We start from the raw sequence: 19474 nt of genomic DNA, 5'->3' as shown, positions 1-19474 counted from the left end.
TTGCAGTCTTCTTCAAGGTAAAGCAACTCTGTTCTTTACTCTTAACCAGAAGATTGCATTCCGGACTTTGTTTTTTCAAACTTGTTTTCGTTTGGGCAGGAAATTTATTTGGCAAACTGAAGCCACTGTACACCAATACTGAAAGTTTATTCAATTAAGAAAGAAGCTGCAACTTTTGCAACCATTGTGTATTCCGTGCGTAATAAACCACAACAAATGCCAATAACAATAACAATACATTACAAATGTGTAAATATACACCCTGAGAAGAATATTAAATAGAGAAACCCCTCGGAGATAAAGAAGCTCATATGAGACTTTGTTTTCCAGCTGTGCTATATAGACTGCACCCTGCTGCTCTCTTGAATGGCTGGAAATGTTCGACCAAAATTTATTAAAAGGCAAAAAGAAAGCCTTTCTGCAAGTATTAATGAGGTTTCTCACACTCAGCTCCAGTACTGGAAAAATTATAAAGTCTTTCTGCAATACCCAGTACTATACTTTCTTCGCCTGCAATAGAAACAGTCTCGAGTGTGAGAACGAGAGCCTAAAAACTGAATCAGGGGGACAATTGCAAATATGAATCTATGAGTGCGTCAAGATGAATCAGGAGACTCATTATGGACTGAAGCGGTCAAGAGCCTCTCTCTATTCTCTCTGATACAAAAGTTTATCCATCTCTCTTAAAAAGGTTATTATTTAAAAGGCTTATCAGTAAATGAGGCCCAAGGAGATTGGAATATGACATTTTTTTAAGGAAAAAAGAAATGATGCAAAGTTTTTAAAGTCCTCATTGCCAAAATTATAAAAAGACATGGATTCTCATAAGATATTCTCTAGGGGAGAGTTTGAGATCTTATTTAGTGGTTCTCCAGATGTAACTATCTACTGAATTCTGAGTTATCTTGATCTGGGTTTGAGAGAATAACCAATTATTTGGTGTTCAAGAGCAGTAATATTCCACAAAATAAGTTTCTGTTCAGAGTCTGTTGACCTTGACCAACTACAGGTTGATTTTTTCAAGGTGCAAATGCATGTAGCTATACCCGGCAAACAAAGTGCAGAAATGTTTCTCTGAGTGATTGACTGTTTTGGTCCACTATAATCAATCTACTGTGATCCAAAGAGCCCATGCAAGTAGAGCCTGTGAGGAAACCAACTGTTCTTTTTCATTTTTATTTGTAATCTAATAAGTAGATTTGCTCAGGTTTTGAAGACGTCTCCACAAATAACAGAATTTCTAAATGCACAGAACTCTGAGCTTGTTTTTGCCTGTAACCAATTCCTCCTACTTCTCACTCGCTTGCAACTGCTCTCTTTGATCCCTTAATGCAGTTGACACTTACAGCTTGAGTCTGCTTCTCCAACTATCTTTTTTTGTGGCTCGAATCATAGGGAAAGGAAAGAGATATGGATGACTGGTTTCAGCAGAGAGATGGAAAAAAGGGGGGACGAGAAATCCGGGAGATGAAAATAATAAGTTTCTTTGTGAGTTGGAGAGAGAGAGAGAGAGAGAGAGAGAGAGTTCCTCACCTTTTTTAGATACTTTTTATGAAGTTTCATAGCACCAGTGCAAGCCTTTTTTGCATCAAGACTCCCACTTATGTCATTTAAGATCTGCAAAGGTAGACAATTAGAAAGGCAGAGACTATGTGACTCAGTAAAAGTGTACATACAAAACACCTTTTATAAGAATCAAAGGACTTCTTTTGTCTAACTAGTCAAGAGCCATATACTAAGCTGGGCTCAGATGTCATTAACAGGCTGAATGATGAAGCTTCCATTTATTTCAGCTTATTAAAACGATTGGCATCAAATTACCACTAGTAACTTATCAACCCCAAGCATTCTACAGGTGGGTACTAGTGAATCAGTCAACATGCTGAAGCTGGAAGATGTAAAACATAAACCTAGTCTGGAATGAAAAATTGTCAAAATCAATGGGTCTGTAGTTGGCTATGTCTGCTCCTACCAAGGCGAACTACATATCTTAGTTCAAGGAAGAGCTTCTCAATAGAAGTACAACTTAAAAAGTTAAATGAAGAGTTCATACCTTAACAACATCATCTAATCCTCGAGCTTCAGTCAGTAGCTTTGAGCTCATTGCCTTTAGTACACTGGCAACAAGAAAAACTGAGATAGGAAGGCTTCCTTCTGGATTCTTTCCATTCTTCAAATTTTCCCTCTCATACTTGCCAAATTGACGTGATGATTTCACTTTTCCTTTAGATCCTTCAATTTTTTCACTGGCTGCTTCTGCCTCTTCGTACATGGAAAAGAGGTCTGGATCATATTCTAGTGCCCACATCATCTATGTCAGAGAATCAAACCATGTCATTTCTTGACATAGTGTCAAGAGATCACAGAAAGATAAACTGGCCATGTTAATTATACTTTCAGTTAAGTCTCAGATTCAAAACTAGCTTACCTCCCACAAGTACAAGGAATCTCCAAATGAGAATTCTCGGCGGAACAAAACCATAAGCATACGAAATGCAAATAGATAATCACCACCTCCCAAAGTTTCTGTACTCCAACATAAATACAAACATTTTATTATGAATGAGTAAGAAATATTGATCTATATATTTTGAATTGCAAGAATATGTAGAATATACCAAGATGTTGATGCAGTTTAGGATCAAGAACTTGAGTAACTGAAGCTAGACTGCTGAGTTGACTCTCCACCCCAACAGAGTTCTCTGTGCATCTGAAATTTCCTCGCTTTAAATTTTCAAATAACATAAATAAGCAACTTATTTTCAAAAAGATAATACGCAGCAAGCTACTCAGATTCAAAAAGAACAAGAAGGAATATCTCCACATGGCCAATTCTAACACACTGACATAAGATGAAAGTGACGTTTTACACGAGCAGAAATGATTGAAAGGATTGTAACGGTATAAGCCAAGGTTCGTCTCACTGAATCAGGCAACAAGAAACCCTATATGTGTCCAGTATGACTAATAAGGAGCATGCAATTATTTGTATCAGCCCTCTTATACAACATATCATAGATAATTTAAACCAAGTTGCTAACAATATCAAGCCCGTGATGTATTAGCAAATAGACGCAGATGGTCGGCTGACAGATTTTACAATCTGGATGAAGATGAAAGAAGCCTCAAATTCTTTCATTTTGAATGTATAACTTACAGATAAGCAGACAAAATGATCAGCATAAAAAATCATCTATGCCCAGAATTTGATGAAACTTATTTTCTCTGGGTTACTAGGGGTATGAATATACAAGGATAATGTCTAAGTCACTCAAAGAAAAGGTATAGGGTCTCAGAATGAAATTTCAACCTTGACATAAAACAAAAGTTGGGAGATAGAATCACACAGCACTGAAAATCTCAAGGTTGCAATCCAGCTTCTTGCCTTCTTCACTACTGGGATAACTAAAGCTCTGAAATATGAACTCTTGACCACATGGGAATCAAGAGAGGTTAACTAAAAGCTTCTAATGTTAACTCAATCACACCATTATGAGAAAATTATCCTAACTGCATCATACTTGGCTAAATGACTCCTCCATCTGCTCAATCATTTCCTAGATGCATTTTCAGGCGTAGGTGTCACTGTTACATGGAATTGTTCCATTGGGGGGCTCTTCAATGGGCCTCACATCAGGCCCTTGGTGTATGCAACGTACATACAACCTATCATTCTCACGTAATAATGGGTTCGGGCTCATTTCTTATCATGTTTAACAAGGTTTATGCAAACTTTCAACCTGATATGCCCTTCTTTACTCAGTACTAAGTTTTCTTATAGCAATTATTTATGTGAAACTAAAGAAGGATTTGAACCATAACTACTGTATCCTAACTCAATGCGACTACAAAAAGAAAAAAAAAAGGACCATATCAATGAAGTTTGAGAAACATATTAATCAGAACAGTGACTTGGCTAGGTATACCAAAATTAAAATAATGGTGAATGAATAAAGAAAAATGCAACCTAGAGATTTCTTAAGATGAAGGAAAAGAACATTATGAGCAGAAAATACATACCAATCTGCGCATTAATCGCTCAAAACACCAAAAAGCATCTCCTTCATCATCAAGGAGGATAATCATTGGAGAACAAAGATCACTCATTCCTGTTCAACATTGTTTGACTTAGATCAATTTAGCAAATAAATAAAGAAAAAAATAATTTCACAATTTGTGAGAACTGCTGAATTGAAGAATGTAGCATAGGCAATTGCCAACGTTAACTAAGAGTTGGAACTACGTCAAAAGCCTTCTTGTATGAGGTTACTTTGATTAATACATGAGAAAACAGCAGAAGAGAGAATTGGGGAGAGAATGGAATAAAAGAAAAACTACCAACAACGGTACCTCAAAACTGTCAAGCAAGAGAAAGATACCTTTAAGACAAGATAAAGGCCATGATAATGAATTTCAGAATATAAGACCTATGTATGTTGGACCACATACCTTGGCAATAACCAACATCTTTATCAATCCAAGCATACACTGCAAGTATATCCCAAAGCTTCGACAAATTCTCTTTCTTCTCATAGAACACTAATGTCCGATCAGTGCGAACCACATCCAGACCTACCATAAATAGTCAATTCATGCATAAAAGTCAAAACCAAAACTAAGATCTTTAAACCCCAAGGCATTGTTAGCAAGCAGATGCAACTTGAGCTGAAGTTTTTACAGGATAAAAAATAATTATTGAGTTTACCATAAGGGAGAAATAAGAGAGAATAATATAAGAAGCTAATGAGGGATACCTATCTGATGTAAGACAAGCTTCCACTGGATTATTTTCTTATCATGAATACGAGGTGCAGGCTCCATAACCTTTTCTTGAAGTTCAGCACTGGGAACATCCGATCGCTCATTTTGCTGCATGATAGAAGCAAGTCCTTTGTCTGGATTTGCTTCCAGAAGGACCAAAGGGTCTTGAATGGGTTCACCATCTTCATTGATTATGGGTGCAGTTATAATCCTGCCACTGCCAACAAGAGAGTCCATCTCTCGACACTCTTCTTTCCATTTAGCATATTCCTGTCTGCAATAACATAATAAGAATGAAAAAAGCACTTATATAAGTTCTACTTTCAAAAGTAAATTAGCAAATTAGTCACAAGAACAAGTTATTTTGATATTAATCAAGAGCCCTTCAAATTTTTCTAAGCCCCGTCCATCCAATAAGTAAACTGTGATCTCTTCTCCTCAATACCCCTTCACTAGGTCTGAATTAGAAAACAGCCAGGATGCTACCATGAACTGTTACCATTGTGACGGAGCCTTTCCACTCTGCTTGTAAAGTTCCCTCCTTGGAGACTAAGAAATTTGAAACGAATGAGAGTGCTGACCAACAAGACTTAAGAAACTATTACCTTCTGCTCTCTCGCTTCTGATCACGCTCCTCGTATGTACTTTCAGGATCATAACAACCAAGAAGAAACTCCCAAACCTCACCTCTGATTGAAGGATGGATACCCTGATATAGTTGCAGTATACAGGTGTAACAGAAAAAGCAGTGCATTGAATATGGATGAAAACTAACAATTGAAAATTTTTCATCAGAATTTACGGTTTTGGAAAAACTATGATGATATAAATCTCATAATGAAGTGGAGAGATGACAAGAAAAACTTACCCCCCTCTGGATTCGACCTAGTATCTTGGCTAAATCCAAGTAACCTTCTGGTGTAAATGCGGATTGCCACCTTCGGGCACTAAGAGTTTTACCAGCCTATACAAGATAGTTAAAATTGTAATATTGCAAAGTAGAGAGCCTAACACATGACGACAACAAAAAATAGAATATAGGAAGGAAAAAAGAGATGCCTAGATGAGAGAGAAACTGGTCTGATAGTGATAAGTTACAGAAAATTGAAGTGACTGATGAGTTATATATACAAACATTGTTATACATCTACAAAGATGAATTTTGGGTTTCCCGTTTAGGGGGTTCATGATGGACTCTCTGCTTTTAAAGTTGCACATGGCACTAATGGTTGTTCCCAAGTGCTATGACTAGTTCAAATGTTAACTACTAAAGGTTAATTTGCATAACACTCAACATGTAGTTGTTCCCAAGTGGTTATTCCAAAAGAATCTATTAAAGGTTAATTTGCATAACACTCAACATGTGTGTCTCACTGGATTATTTGGATTATAAAGACGAACTAAATCCTAAAGATAGAACAGAGGAAGACCTTTGAAGTATAGGATAGGATTAACTATAATTAGTTAATACGATTTGTACAATCATATCGATGAGACCTGAAAATTAAGGAAGCCGAAGAAAGGAAGAAAAAGCAGAAGGCACAAACAACAGAGAAAGAATACGTACTACTCTTTCCAAAATATACACGAAAAAAAAAAATCAAATTTCGTGCCATCAGAAATATTAAAAAAAAAAACACCGTTCAACGACATTCAATAATGAATCTCCAGATTGTACAAAAAGCACGGAATCTATCAATACGATGGACTTCGCTGTTAAAGACAAGAAAGTAAACGCAAAACATATAGACAAATATAAAACCAAAAAGTATAATAATCAATTATGTGGTATCGAACGCGCCGTCCATAAACAACGAACGAAAAACAAAGAAGAGAAGATTGTGAAGAAAACACAAAAACAGCGAGCTCCAAGAATAACAATCCACAAACACAATCAAATTCATCGTATCAACTGTAAGGAAATGAAACAATTGTACATATAATTCAGAAAGTGCGTATGATTTCATGACAGAACTTCTGTATAACAAATTACCCCCCGAAAGCATCCACCAGAGCAAAATCACTTCAGAATCAATAAAAATGCTATATGTCATGTAAGAAACAGAACCAATGAAGAAGATAAAATCACTCCAGACCTTGATCTTGAATCGAGTCTTGGGGACGTCGCTGCACTCCGGCCGAACCTCATAGTACGAGTCAGTAGACTCTCCCGCCGTATTCCACATTCCCAAACCCGGACCAATATTCGAAATATCCAGCTCGGCTCTCAAAGAAGAAAAGAAATATCGAAATTACGGGCGGCGCTTCCGAGCTGGATCCCCTGGGACCGATAAAAAAAACAGAATTGTTCAAGTCGACGGATAGGGATCCAGATCGTGCACCGGAGTCGGAAGAACGATTTAGAGCAAGCGAAATGTTACCGTCAAAAATGGAGAGAGGAAGCCGGCAAGAGGCATTACGAAGCTCAAGACACGGAACGGTCGTTGAACCAGTTTTTTGTTGTTGCTGTTGTTGAGATCGTGGCGTCAACGTCTCCGACCGAGCTCCTCCTTTTTCTTCCTTTTCTTCTTTCTATTTTACTATTTATTTCTCTCCTCGACGCAGGAACAGCGCGAAGACTGGACGTGCCAACCTCGTTCGTCGAGATGATGGGACCCACTTCTGTCCGCCAGACTCAAAGACGGAACGCTTTCTTCGTGCTGAAACGGGCTGGCAGTTCCGTTTTCTGTTGAAAGCGGAAACTGTAACAAAAGTTGGGATTTTGGAAGGACAGGTTTGCGTTTGGGTTATTTACAAAAGAGGGCATGAATATTATTTAATTTTAAAGAAAAGGACAAGAGGAGATATTTCCAAGTAATTATCGTCGGTGTAAACGATTTATCTTGTAACCAACTCATTGATGAGTCTTTAAGAACTTAACGTGGACCACATTATTTGATGGACCATTAAATAAATTTTTATATTAAAATAACCCAATTTTTTTATTTATTATTTTCAAATATTCAAAAATAAAAAATGGAGTAGGGAGCAAAATTTTGGGACTCAAATATATGGGTGTAAATAATATATAAAAATAAATAAGGTATTTATTTATTTATCGAACGATAGAACGGGTGGGTAATTTAAGTGAGAAAATAAAATATAAAAAAAATTATAAAACATTTATAGAAAAATCTAAGATCAATGTCATTTTAATACATAAAAAAATTGTTAAAAGAATTTTATAAAATTATTAGAACACGGTAGTTGAATCATGTTTCATCTCAAACATACATTAACTCAAATAAAAATTTATTTAATTACTTTTACCTATAATCGAGTACGTAAGAACCCTTATCGATTTGAATAACATTTATTAAAACAAGTTTACTTTTTTAAATAAATAAATAAGAGACTTGGTCATGGTTATGCAAGAAGTGATCAACCCAAGTTTCTTTTGTTTAACTTAGTGGGGTCTTACTTAAATTACCAAAATACTAAGTCAAATGTGTATAGATATTAGTTCGAATATTGTTAGAAGGCATCTACAAGAGTCAATGGACATAAATGTAGGACTCTCTTGCCATTCATAGTGTCTACCCTAGGGTCTTTATTAGGTTGTTTTTATGCCAATAGGAAAAGTGTAGGAAAAAATATCATAGGATATTTTTTTCTTTGACCAAAACTTTCTAGCATTAGAAAATTTTCCTATGGATTCTTCTTGTTTCATGTTAGGAAAAATAAACAAAGAAGCACTAAAATGGTTTTTGATAATTTATTTCTTATTTTTTATAAAAAGATTAATTTATTTCTAATGTACATACAAATATTATAACTAATTTTCCCGTTGTTTCTTTTAACGGCACAAATACAAGAAAATTGGTCAAAGTGAATTTTTTTCAATATGTCAAAGGGAAAAAAATTGTAATTTTTCCCTTAGGTGGCACAAACGGATTACTTCTTTTGCCAAATACAAGCGTCTTGTATAGATCACAATGGCCACCATGACAACCTACTATTAGACGGTTCACGAACCGTCACCTAAGTGACCCATCATCGTTTGGTGTTTCCCCTTCAAGGTGGTCGTCGGTTGTAACCTCTTACCTTCCCGTCAGTTGGTGGTCTCTTTGATGGAAAGGAGAAATATAAGAAAGGGTCTGGTCTGGCAGAGGCAAGTCTGAACATTACTATCGATGAGCCTCTATGATAGACGAGACACTTTGTTCGCCGAAAATTGATGTCATGTCAGGAAGTACGTTCTTCATGAGTTTCATTTACATTTTCATTGAGAAGTTCATGAAATAAATAATCCTTCATTTGGTATCATAGCAGCCTTCTCTAATATGGCTTCATTTCCATGGAGAACGATGCTCTATGTGTACGTTGCAGTGCGTCTAACGACTGCGGCCAACATCTGACAGGAGGCCAACGTCCGGCGAGAAGGGGCGACGGTGAAGCCATTGAGCGCCCCCTCTGCGCGTGGCTGGAGGTTGAAGACGACCTCCAGTGCGTGCAAAAGTAAAAATAAAATTGAAATTTAGGTTAAGTTTCATTTAAATAACGAGTCGACTCAGTAGAATTGGACAGGTTGAAGTGACTCGGACATTTAGGGTCGACTCGGACAGGTTAAGTCGGCTCACCCATTCTAACCCACTGAAGTGAGTCGCCCGAGAGAGGACCGAGCCGACTCGATTCTCAAAAAAAAAAAATTGAGCCAGCAGGGATTCAAACCCACACGAGGGAAATAACTCTGGCACCAGTGACCATTAGGCCTACTCGCCATCATGTGTTATCATTGGATACACATTTAATACATATTTAAAATTACAGTATTTATTTTTTATGCAATTTCAATTCATATGAATTAAATAATCGTGCATGCACATATAGTTGTATCCTATGCATATTTTGATAATTTTTCAATTGTGAATTTTTTTTTTTAGGTTTTATGTATACTTCATTTTTATGCATATTTTAAGTTAACCTAAATATAAGGAATTAATAATTGACATCAATTTTAGTCAATTATTTTTTATGTCATATTTTGGGTATACGATTGAATAATTGAGTAATTGTCACAACATTCTTAATTATGCAAATGTCTAGTGATATTAAGTTTAGTCACATAAAGTTAATGACATAAAAATTATGATTAATCATAGAGATATAATAATTTAACACAAAGTAAATGTTATATTTAAGTGATTAATCAGGATGGGATTGAAATATTTTTTAAAAAAAATCTAATTGCCCATAGGCCTAGAATATTCCTTTCAATCAAAATTATGGGTCCCATCATAAAGAAACATAAATTGCATGTGTTATAATCTAAGCACACATGAAAGATTATAATGATACACTGATTTATTTGTTTGAATTATTTACATGGGTAAATATTCAAAAAAATTGGCTTCATTACATGTTTAGTAAGTTTGTTATTTTTTTTGCAGTTCTTCAAATTGTTTGTCCCAAACTTTGATTCCTTTATTATTCCCCTGAGTGGAGAAAATTATATTGAGTGGAAGGAGAAAATTCTCCTGTTATTAGGGTGCATGGATTTTGACTTGGCACTTCAAGTGGATGAACCTCCAAATCTAACGGAATCCAGTACCCAAATTGAGAAAACATCATTTGAACTTTAGGAGTTGTCCAATCGATTAAGTTTAATGTTTATTAAGTCTCATATTGGGAAGGGTATTCGTGGATCCATTCTTGAATGTGCCAAAGCCAAATAATATCTTCGAGCTATTTAAGAACAGTTTAAGACTTCCGATAAGGCATTAGGGAGTACCCTGATAACCCCACTGTGTTCTAAGAGTGTAACATGGACATTGGTGCTGAAGATGATCCTATTACGTTTTCACGGACATTGAGTGGACATAAATCCACATTATGGAATAATGCCATGAAGGAAGAGTTGGATTCAATGGCTAAAAACCAAGTCGAGGATCTTGTTGAATTGTCTAAAGGGGAGAAGGTCATTAGTTGTAAATGGGTTTTTAAAACCCAAAAGAAACTCTTTAGGCAATATTGAAAATATAATGTAAGACTTGTCGCCAAATGATTTACTCGACAAGAAGGAATTGATTATCACGATACCTTCTCTCCTATTTCAAAGAAGGATTCATTTTGGATAATCATGACATTAGTACCTCATTATGATATGGAGTTACATCAAATGAATGTGAAAACGACTTTCCTCAATGGAGACCTAGAAGAAGTTTTTTTTGTGAAACAACCTGAAGGATTAATTTCAGAGGAAAATGTTCACTTGGTTTGTAGACTTAAAAAATCTATATATAGACTAAAACAAGCCTCTCGTCAGTGGTATTTAAAATTTCGTGATGTTATCTTTTTATTTGGTTTTACGGAGAATATCATGAATCAATATATATACCATAAGGTCAGTGGGAGCCAAATAATTTTCTTAGTCTTATATGTAAATGATGTTCTACTTGCTTCAAATGATTTAGGATTACTTTATGAGGTTAAACGATTTCTCTCCATGAAATTTGATATGAAAGATATGGGCGAAGCTTCTTATGTCATAGGCATAAAGAGTGATAGAGACAGATCCCAAGGGACATTAGGATTATCTCAAGAAACATATATCAACAAAGTTCTAAAGAGATATCGTATGAATAATTGTTCATCTAGTGTTACACCTATTGTCAAAAGTGACAAATTGAGTTTGGAACAAGGTCCACGAAATAATTTAGAGAGGGAACAAATGAAAAACATTCTATATGTTTTCGCAATTGGCAGTTTAATATATGCTCAGGTTTGCACAAGATCTGACATAGCATATGCAGTTGGAATGTTGGGCAAATATCAAAGTAATCCTGGTTTGGACCATTGGAAAACTGCAAAGAAAGTCATGTGATACCTTTAGGGGACTAAAGACGACAAATTTACGTATAGCCGATCTGATCATTTGGAAGTGATTGGATATTAAGACTCTGATTTTGCTAGCTTCCTTGATTAGAGAAAGTCAAAATACGTCTTCTTCTTAGATGGAGGAGTCATTTCTTGGAGAAGTGCAAAGCAATCTTTAATTGCTACTTCTACCACAGAAGTAGAGTTTGTAGCATGTTTTGAAGCATCATAATAGGCTATATGGTTGAGGAGTTTTACGTCATGGTTTGAAATTGTTGACACAATTTCTAAGTTATTAAGGATTTATTGCGACAATTCCGCAACAGTATTTTTGGCCAAGAACAATAAGAGCGGAAGCCGTAGTAAGCAAATTGACATAAAGTTTTTAGCTATTCGAGAACATGTCAAAGCAAACTAAGTGGGTTTACCACCCGTTGCTTATAAGGGACATGTTGAACATATGGGACTCAATTCTATTAAGTAATTTATGTAATTGAGATTCCCTTTATGTTTGTATCGCAATTTGTCAATTGAAAAACTCCATTAAGTTTATTTGTGTCTTCTATTATTTGGTTGCATACATAAAGTTTAGAGAATGACAATATAAAATGATCTTGAATGAGTATTATGAAAGTTCATTCATAAAGAAATGTGTCACTTAAGGTTCCCATTCAAATGAGACAGTTGCATTGTAATACGTGGAAGGTAATACTTGCTTTAAAGAACTTACTGCCACGATTCATGTAATTTAATATTCTTTGTTTGAGTATATGGATATTATATGTATGGGAAACATTCTTGAAGATTATTGTTGAAACCATTGGGCTAAAAGGCTCGAACCTGTTAGGAAAGCAACCCCATGGATCTTATACAAGGACTGGCCCGGTCGATACAAACACAAATTCCAACACTCCCCCGCACGGGAAAACCCGTGGACAAATTCACTGGAAAAACCCGGGACAAACTCCTGGAAAAACCCAAGACAAATTCACCAGAAATACCTGGGACAAAATTCGGTGGGAGCGGGACTCGAACTCGGGACCAACTTGCTCTGATACCATGTTAGAAATCTGGATCGAAAAGAGTTGTTGCTCTCGTTCGTCGGGTTGGCAACGATATTAGAAATCTGGATCGAAAAGAGTCGTTGCTCTCGTTCGTCGGGTTGGCAACGGTCGAGGGGACGAAGACTGTTTCGTGATAAAATGTTTATTGAAATCACTGTTGCGCATAACAGGTAAGTTTATACAGTGAAATGTAAAAAAAGGTAAAATGGTAAAATGCAAAAAATAAATAATGAATAGATTAAATTACATTCTAATACTCCCCCTCAAGGTGGCTTGTAAATATCCTTGATAGCCATCTTGGACAACAAAGAAAAAAGGTGGGTAGAAGGAAGAGGTTTAGTGAACATGTCGGCCAACTGGTACTGAGAACGAATAGGAAGTAACTTGAGGACGCCCGAAGTAACACGTTCATGAACAAAATGACAATCAATCTCAATATGTTTTGTACGCTCATGAAATGTGGGGTTTGAGGCAATATGTATCGCAGCTTGATTGTCGCAATAGAGCAATGCAGGAGAGGCAACCTTGACTTGAAAATCTTGAAGAAGTTGCTGCAACCAAATGATTTCACTGGCGGTGGAAGAGAGAGCGCGATATTCAGCTTTGGCGGAGGAGCGAGAGACGGTGGTCTGCTTTTTAGCCTTCCAAGAGACCAAAGAATCACCAATGAAGATGCAAAAGCCTGTAGTAGAGCGGCGAGAATCGAGGTAGGATCCCCAATCAGCATCCGAGTAAGCGCGTACCTGCAAGGAAGAAGTAGAAGAAAACAACAAACCCTGACCAGGACTGGTCTTGAGATAACGAAGCAGGTGATGTACTGCCTGGAGATGAGGAAGGCGGGGTTTTGCCACAAATTGAGTGAGCTTGTGAACGGCAAAAGTAATGTCAGGACGGGATAAGGTGAGGTAAAGAAGTTTCCAAACAAGTCGCCGATAGTGGGTGATATCAGGAAGCAGGTCACCATCAGTGGCAGTTAAATGAAGTTTGGGATCCATGGGAACACTAGTGGGGTTACAAGCTATGTAACCTGAGTCTTCAAGTAATTGTAAGGTGTAATGACGTTGAGAAAGCACAATACCGGTTTTGGACTGAGCAATTTCAAGGCCAAGGAAGTGCTTAAGACAACCGAGGTCCTTGAGCTTGAACTGAGTGTGCAGAAATTGTTTGAGTTCAGCAATAGCACGAGATGAAGGGCCAGTAAGGATGATATCATCCACATAAACCAATAGTGCAACAAAAGAGGAACCATGACCTTTGGTGAAAAGGGAGTAATCAGATTTCGATTGGAGAAAACCAAAATTGATTAAAACATGAGAAAATTTGGAATACCATTGCCGCGAAGCTTGTTTGAGACCATAGAGAGACTTGTGAAGCTTGCAAACGAGCCGGCGGTGGGATGAAGAGGACTCCCCCTGTCGAAGATAGCCAAGAGGAAGATCCATGTAGATTTCTTCAAAAAGGTCACCATTTAAGAAAGCATTGTTGACATCAAGCTGGGCTGCATGCCAATTATGAGAGGCGGCAAGGGCAAGAAGAACCTTCACAGTGACCAATTTGGCCACAGGGAAAAAAGTGTCAACAAAATCTAAACCTTCTTGTTAGGTGTAGCCTTTGGCTACCAAACGAGCCTTATACCGCTCAAGAGAACCATCGGATTTAAGCTTGATTTTATAGACCCATTTGCAACCAATGGAATGTTTATCAGGAGGGAGAGAAGTGACGGTCCAGGTGTTATTGGTTTCCAGAGGGTTCAATTCGTCCCGCATAGCTAACCGCCATTCAGGGCACTTTACAGCTTGGTGATAGTATTGAGGTTCAAGTTTAGTAGAGACATTGAGTGCAAACTATCTGTGCGAATTAGAAAGGGAATGATAAGAGATGTAGTTAGAGATCGGGTAAGGGGTGGAGGGGAAAACAGACGAAGAAGAACCAGCAAGCAAATTGCAGTGATAATCCTGCAAGTAAGAAGGTGGATGGATCGTCCTAGTAGATTTGCGAAGAGAAGTGCCAGTAGATGTAGAATGAACAAGCACTGGAAGAGGATTAGGGGGAATATCAGCAACAGGGGTATCAGAATTAGCTGGTGAATCATGAATGGAGGAAGAAGTAAGGTCTGGCAGAGAAGGAGTTTGTAGAAAGGAATGGGGCAGAACCAAATCAGGAAAGGGATCAGGAACTGTATGTGAACTAGTGATAGTATGAAAAGGGAAAACTTCCTCATGGAACGTTGCATCTCTAGAGATAAAAACATGTTTGGTCTCCACATCATAGAATTTATAGCCTTTGACACCAGCAGGATAACCAGGAAACACACAAACGCGAGCACGAGGGTGAAACTTAGTGCGATGAGCAGCTAAGGTGGAAACAAAAGCTAAACAACCAAAGACTCTAAGAGAAGGATAATCTGGAGCCGTGTTGTAGAGTAAATGAAAAGGTGTGTTGTGTCGCAAGAGAGGAGATGGAGTTCTATTAATCAAGAAAATCGCAGTAAGAATGCAGTCTGTCCAAAAAGAGACGGAAATACGAGATTGGAAGAACAAGGAGCGAGCCACATTTAAGAGGTGTTGATGTTTTCTTTCAACAACTGAGTTTTGCTGAGGTCGTTCAACACAGGAAAACTGGTGTAAGACTCCTTGATCTTGAAAAAACTCAACAAAAGATAACTCAGGGGCATTATCAGATCAGAAAACTTTGATTTTAGCATTAAACTGAGTAAAAACCATATGAAAAAATCGCGGTATCACAGAGATAGCATCAGATTTAGTTTTTAACAGAAAGATCCAGGTAAATCGAGTGCAATCATCAACAAGAGTTAAAAAGAAACGATGGCCAGTATGAGAAACGGTCTGATAGGGTCCCCAAATATCATAGTGCACAAGATCAAAAGGAAATTGAGACAAGTTATTGTGAGATTCAAAAGATAGTCGACGTTGTTTTGCAAGAGGACAAATATAACAAGGATTTGATTTTCGTAATTTAGTTACATCGCAATTCAACTAATCCTTCAAAAAATCAAGTCGCTGGAAAGAAATGTGTCCTAGCCTATTATGCCAAACATGGGCTGAAACATTGTTAACAAAAACAGGAGAAATATAATTCAAGCTTCGAGCACTGAGGACATAAAGATCTTGGACTCTGTCACCCTTGCCAATCGTCCTCTGGGTGGATAGATCCTGGATAACAAAGCAATCAGGAAGAAAACTTACTGTAAGGTCAGAGTCAGTAACTAAAGCACTAACAGAGATCAAGTTGAATTTGAATTGAGGAACAAATAGTACGTTTTTAAGGACAAGGTGAGAATGCAATTGAATATCACCAGCAAGATGGACTAAAAGTTGAGTGTTATTGGGTAAAGTAACTGTAGTGTGAGGGATAGCATGCAAAGAAACAAAAACAGGAGCGTGAGAGCAAATATGTCGAGTAGCTCCTGAGTCGACAATCCATGATTGAGGTGAAGAAATTAAAGGATTTAAGGAGACAGAAAAACAAATACATGCCACGCAGTGGGATGTAGAAGATTCCGGAGCAGTGGTGACTTGTGCGGAGCTACTCAGGTGTGTAGAAAGCATGGACACGAGCTGTTGAAACTGAGCTGAGTCAAGATTCTGCACAAGACTCCCAACAGAACTAGAACCTGGGCCATCAGCAGCAATGGAAACCTGATGAGCAGCAGTATGAGAATGTGGCGTGGGTGTGGAGGCGGGTCCAGTCGGATAGCCATGGATCTTGAAGCAACGAGCAATAGTATGGCCAACTGTCTTGCAATGAGTACAATAATACTTATCCTTGTGCGGATTCCGAGGAGCATGGGAATTCTGATTCTGAGAAGCATTGGGATGCGGATTCCGGGGAGCATTGTAATTTGGTGGAAATTTCTGAGAGGTGTGGGGGCCAGGTTTATGAACATCGGGCTGCCCAGATTTAAACGCGAATGCCATTGTGTCGGTGGGGGTATGTGAACTCAAGACTTGAGGGATCCTCCGTTGTTGCTCCTCTTGAACAACCAGAGAAAAAACATGATTAAGAGGAGGCATCGGATCCATGAGGAGCAGCTGACCACGAACATGGGAGAAAGAGTCATCAAGGCCCATCAAGAAGGACATGACATATTCCATGTTGTGGTAATCAATAAGATCCTTAACTCCACCACAACATTTTCCACAAGAGCAATGAGGACGGTAATTGTTCAGTTCTTCCCAAAGGGTCGTCAGCTTCGTGAAATAAGTGTTTACAGAATCCTTGTCTTGGCGCAAGTTCATCAATTCCCGTTTAAGTTGAAAAATGCGCGGACCATTGCGCTGTTGATAACGATCCCGAAGAGCGAGCCAAATTTCGCGGGCAGAAGCAGCAAACATGACACTCGCAGAGATTTTCTTGGAAACCGAATTCAAAATCCAAGAGATGACAATATTGTTATTCCGGGTCCAAGAGTTCAACAAAGGAGGATCAGCACTTTGAGGTATAGGTATAGAACCATCGATAAAACCCACTTTATTCTTCACAGATAAGGCAAGGGACATTGCACGGCTCCAACTGGTGTAATTTTCACCAGTAAGTAGCTGGGAGACAAGAACTTGCCCGGGGCTGTCCGAATGGTGAAGATAGTATGGGTATGAAGGTTTGTCAAAAGTGGAACGAGTCGAACTGGTACGAAGACCAGAATCGGAAACGCCCGTAGATGAATAAGTCTCCATGGAGTCCCCAAGAAGGTACTAATGAAGGTCTGGGATGTAACCTAAGAAGGCAACAGAAAAAAAATTTGAACAACAAATGGAGCACAACACACCGTTCGGCCAGCCACAAACTTAACCTTCACGGCCAAATTTAGAGGCAAATTAGGTCACAGTAATGGCGCCAGAGCACCAGCACCGAAAGCAATGAAAAAAAAAAAATTAGAGAGAGCACCAGCTCTCGGCCAAATGCAGAGATAAATTTTGGTCACGGCAACGGCGCCAGAGCACCACCGAAACAGGGGCAAAACGGCCCTCACGGCAACGGTGCCAGAGCACCACCGAAACAGGGGCAAAACGGCCCTCACGGCAATGGCGCCAGAGCACCACGACCAGAACAGGGGCAAAACAGCCCTTCTTCACAGCAGAGACGCTATCTCGCTGAGAAGGAAAAACACACAGGAGCTTAGCTGCTGTCGAAAAAAAAAAATTTAGGAGGAAGATGAAATCTAACCTCTGTGTTAGGAGATCAGCTGAAATGGAGAGCTGAAATCAGGTCGCCGATGACCGTCGCCGAAATGGGTCGTCGAAATGGTCGAAACCAGTCGCCGGAAATAGGTTGCCGAAAGGTATGTCGCCGGAATCGCCGAGAGAAGAGTCGCCGGCCGAAAATACTCAGAGGATGAGGATCATCCGCTCTGATACCATGTTGAAACCATTGGGCTAAAAGGCTCGAACCTGTTAGGAAAGCAACCCCACGGATCTTATACAAGGACTGGCCCGGTCGATACAAACACAAATTCCAACAATTATCGATAATCAATGATACATATTAAGTATGCGCATGGGTCAAGTGGGAGAATGTTAGATGGTTTATGAACCGTCACCTAAGTGACCCGTCGTCGTTTGGTGTTTCCCCTTCCTGGTAGTGGTCTCCTTTGATGTAAAGGAGAAATATAAGAAAGGGTCTGATTTAGCAGAGGCAAGTCTAAACATTGTCATCGACGAGCCTTTGCCATACACGAGACACTCTGTTCGCATGAAATTGACGCCATACCAAGAAGTACTTTCTTCATGAGTTTCATTTATATTTTTGAGAAATTCATAAAATGAATAATCGTTCGCCTCCATGAACAGGTCCTCGTCTTCTTTTAAGTTAAACAGAAGAGACATTCAGAATCCCGAAGAAATACAATTCACTCCGTTTCGTCTATTTTAATGGAACAAAAAGTAAACATGAGCAAAGCTATCATCTACTCCTCTGGTGAAGACAACAAAAACCACGATAACAATAATATTACTGAAGCCATGCTTCAAACAAGACCAGAATAAGAACTGAGTTCCCTCGCATCGCTAATCACTTCATTCACATCGAACCTCCTACCTTCCATCGCTCCAAGCGCTTCGGAAAAAGACCAGTGCAGAAGCTATGGCAAAATGCGGAGGTCTGAAAACCTGTTGTGGGGTAACCGCGGCCGTCGTCATCCTCCTTGTAGTAGTTCTGATCATGTCATCATACTCTTCACGGTCTTCAAGCCCAGACAACCAAAAATCCAACCCCATCCAGTTCTCCTGAAAAGAATAGAATTTCAACCCTTGCCCCTTCTTAAGCTGAACTTGACGTTACTCGTGTCTGTAACAGTAAAAAACCGGAACTACGGAAGGTTCAAGTACGACGAGACTAAATCTTTCATCTTCTCCGCTGCAATTAAATTCAAGTTTAATTGCTTGCTAACTTGAAAGTAAAGATTAGGATAGAATCCGTATCGTGGCAACAAAGCAAGCTCAAAAATCGGGTAAAAGATAGTGTAATTTATATTATGGGTGTCACTCTTCTTGAATTCTGAATGTGAAATGTATAAACGCTGAAGATTCATCAGAGTCCTTGTTTTTGTGAAAAAAATAAAATAAAATGTTATAGTTTAACCCAACAGCCAAGCTATGAATGTTCTTAACATCTGAAGTAAAGTATAATCCCATACAAAGCAGAAAAGCTGACACAAAAGCAGACCCAGTTATGCTTTGCACTGGAAGTTAAGATATCTAAAGAAGAGGAATAACCATAAAAGGTGAAATCTTCAAAGCCACAACTTGCAAAGCTGAGACTGAAGTCTACAAAAACCCACAACATGGGAGCCTTCCTGTCAGCCCTAAGGTCTTGGT

At 38.4% G+C, this 19474-nt stretch overlaps 1 protein-coding gene across 1 annotated transcript; it reads right to left on the bottom strand.

Annotated features, from left to right (window-relative positions):
- Positions 1–203: 203 nt before the first annotated feature.
- LOC137965815 (rab GTPase-activating protein 22-like) lies at positions 204–7326 on the bottom strand. The gene is made up of 12 exons (XM_068812169.1): positions 7143–7326; positions 6858–7042; positions 5630–5725; positions 5367–5470; positions 4755–5035; positions 4450–4572; positions 4021–4109; positions 2619–2724; positions 2429–2526; positions 2054–2311; positions 1534–1617; positions 204–510 (listed from the first exon to the last, which is right to left on the bottom strand). Exons 2-12 carry the CDS (start codon positions 6945–6947, stop codon positions 496–498), a joined length of 1344 nt encoding a protein of 447 aa, XP_068668270.1. The 5' UTR covers positions 6948–7042; positions 7143–7326; the 3' UTR covers positions 204–495.
- Positions 7327–19474: the final 12148 nt, after the last annotated feature.

Source organism: Aristolochia californica, unplaced genomic scaffold (genome assembly GCF_029961685.1).
Source record: "Aristolochia californica isolate CCGP_79_NKW_82.1479 unplaced genomic scaffold, dmAriCali1.0.hap1 SCAF_5, whole genome shotgun sequence".
Lineage (NCBI taxonomy): Eukaryota > Viridiplantae > Streptophyta > Magnoliopsida > Piperales > Aristolochiaceae > Aristolochia > Aristolochia californica.
Note: the sequence above shows the minus strand (reverse complement) of the source record. Positions and strands in the feature narration are given on the sequence as shown.

What these genes read in the sequence shown, in the direction of transcription:
- LOC137965815 (XM_068812169.1), bottom strand. Translation starts at nt 6,947, where the DNA reads ATGTGGAATACGGCGGGAGAGTCTACTGACTCGTACTATGAGGTTCGG. An exon ending in TAGGTCGAATCCAGAGGGGG is followed by an intron (nt 5,471 to 5,629) that starts GTAAGTTTTTCT and finishes CAACTATATCAG; the next exon opens with GGTATCCATCCTTCAATCAG. An exon ending in TAAACTGCATCAACATCTTG is followed by an intron (nt 2,527 to 2,618) that starts GTATATTCTACA and finishes GTTGGAGTACAG; the next exon opens with AAACTTTGGGAGGTGGTGAT.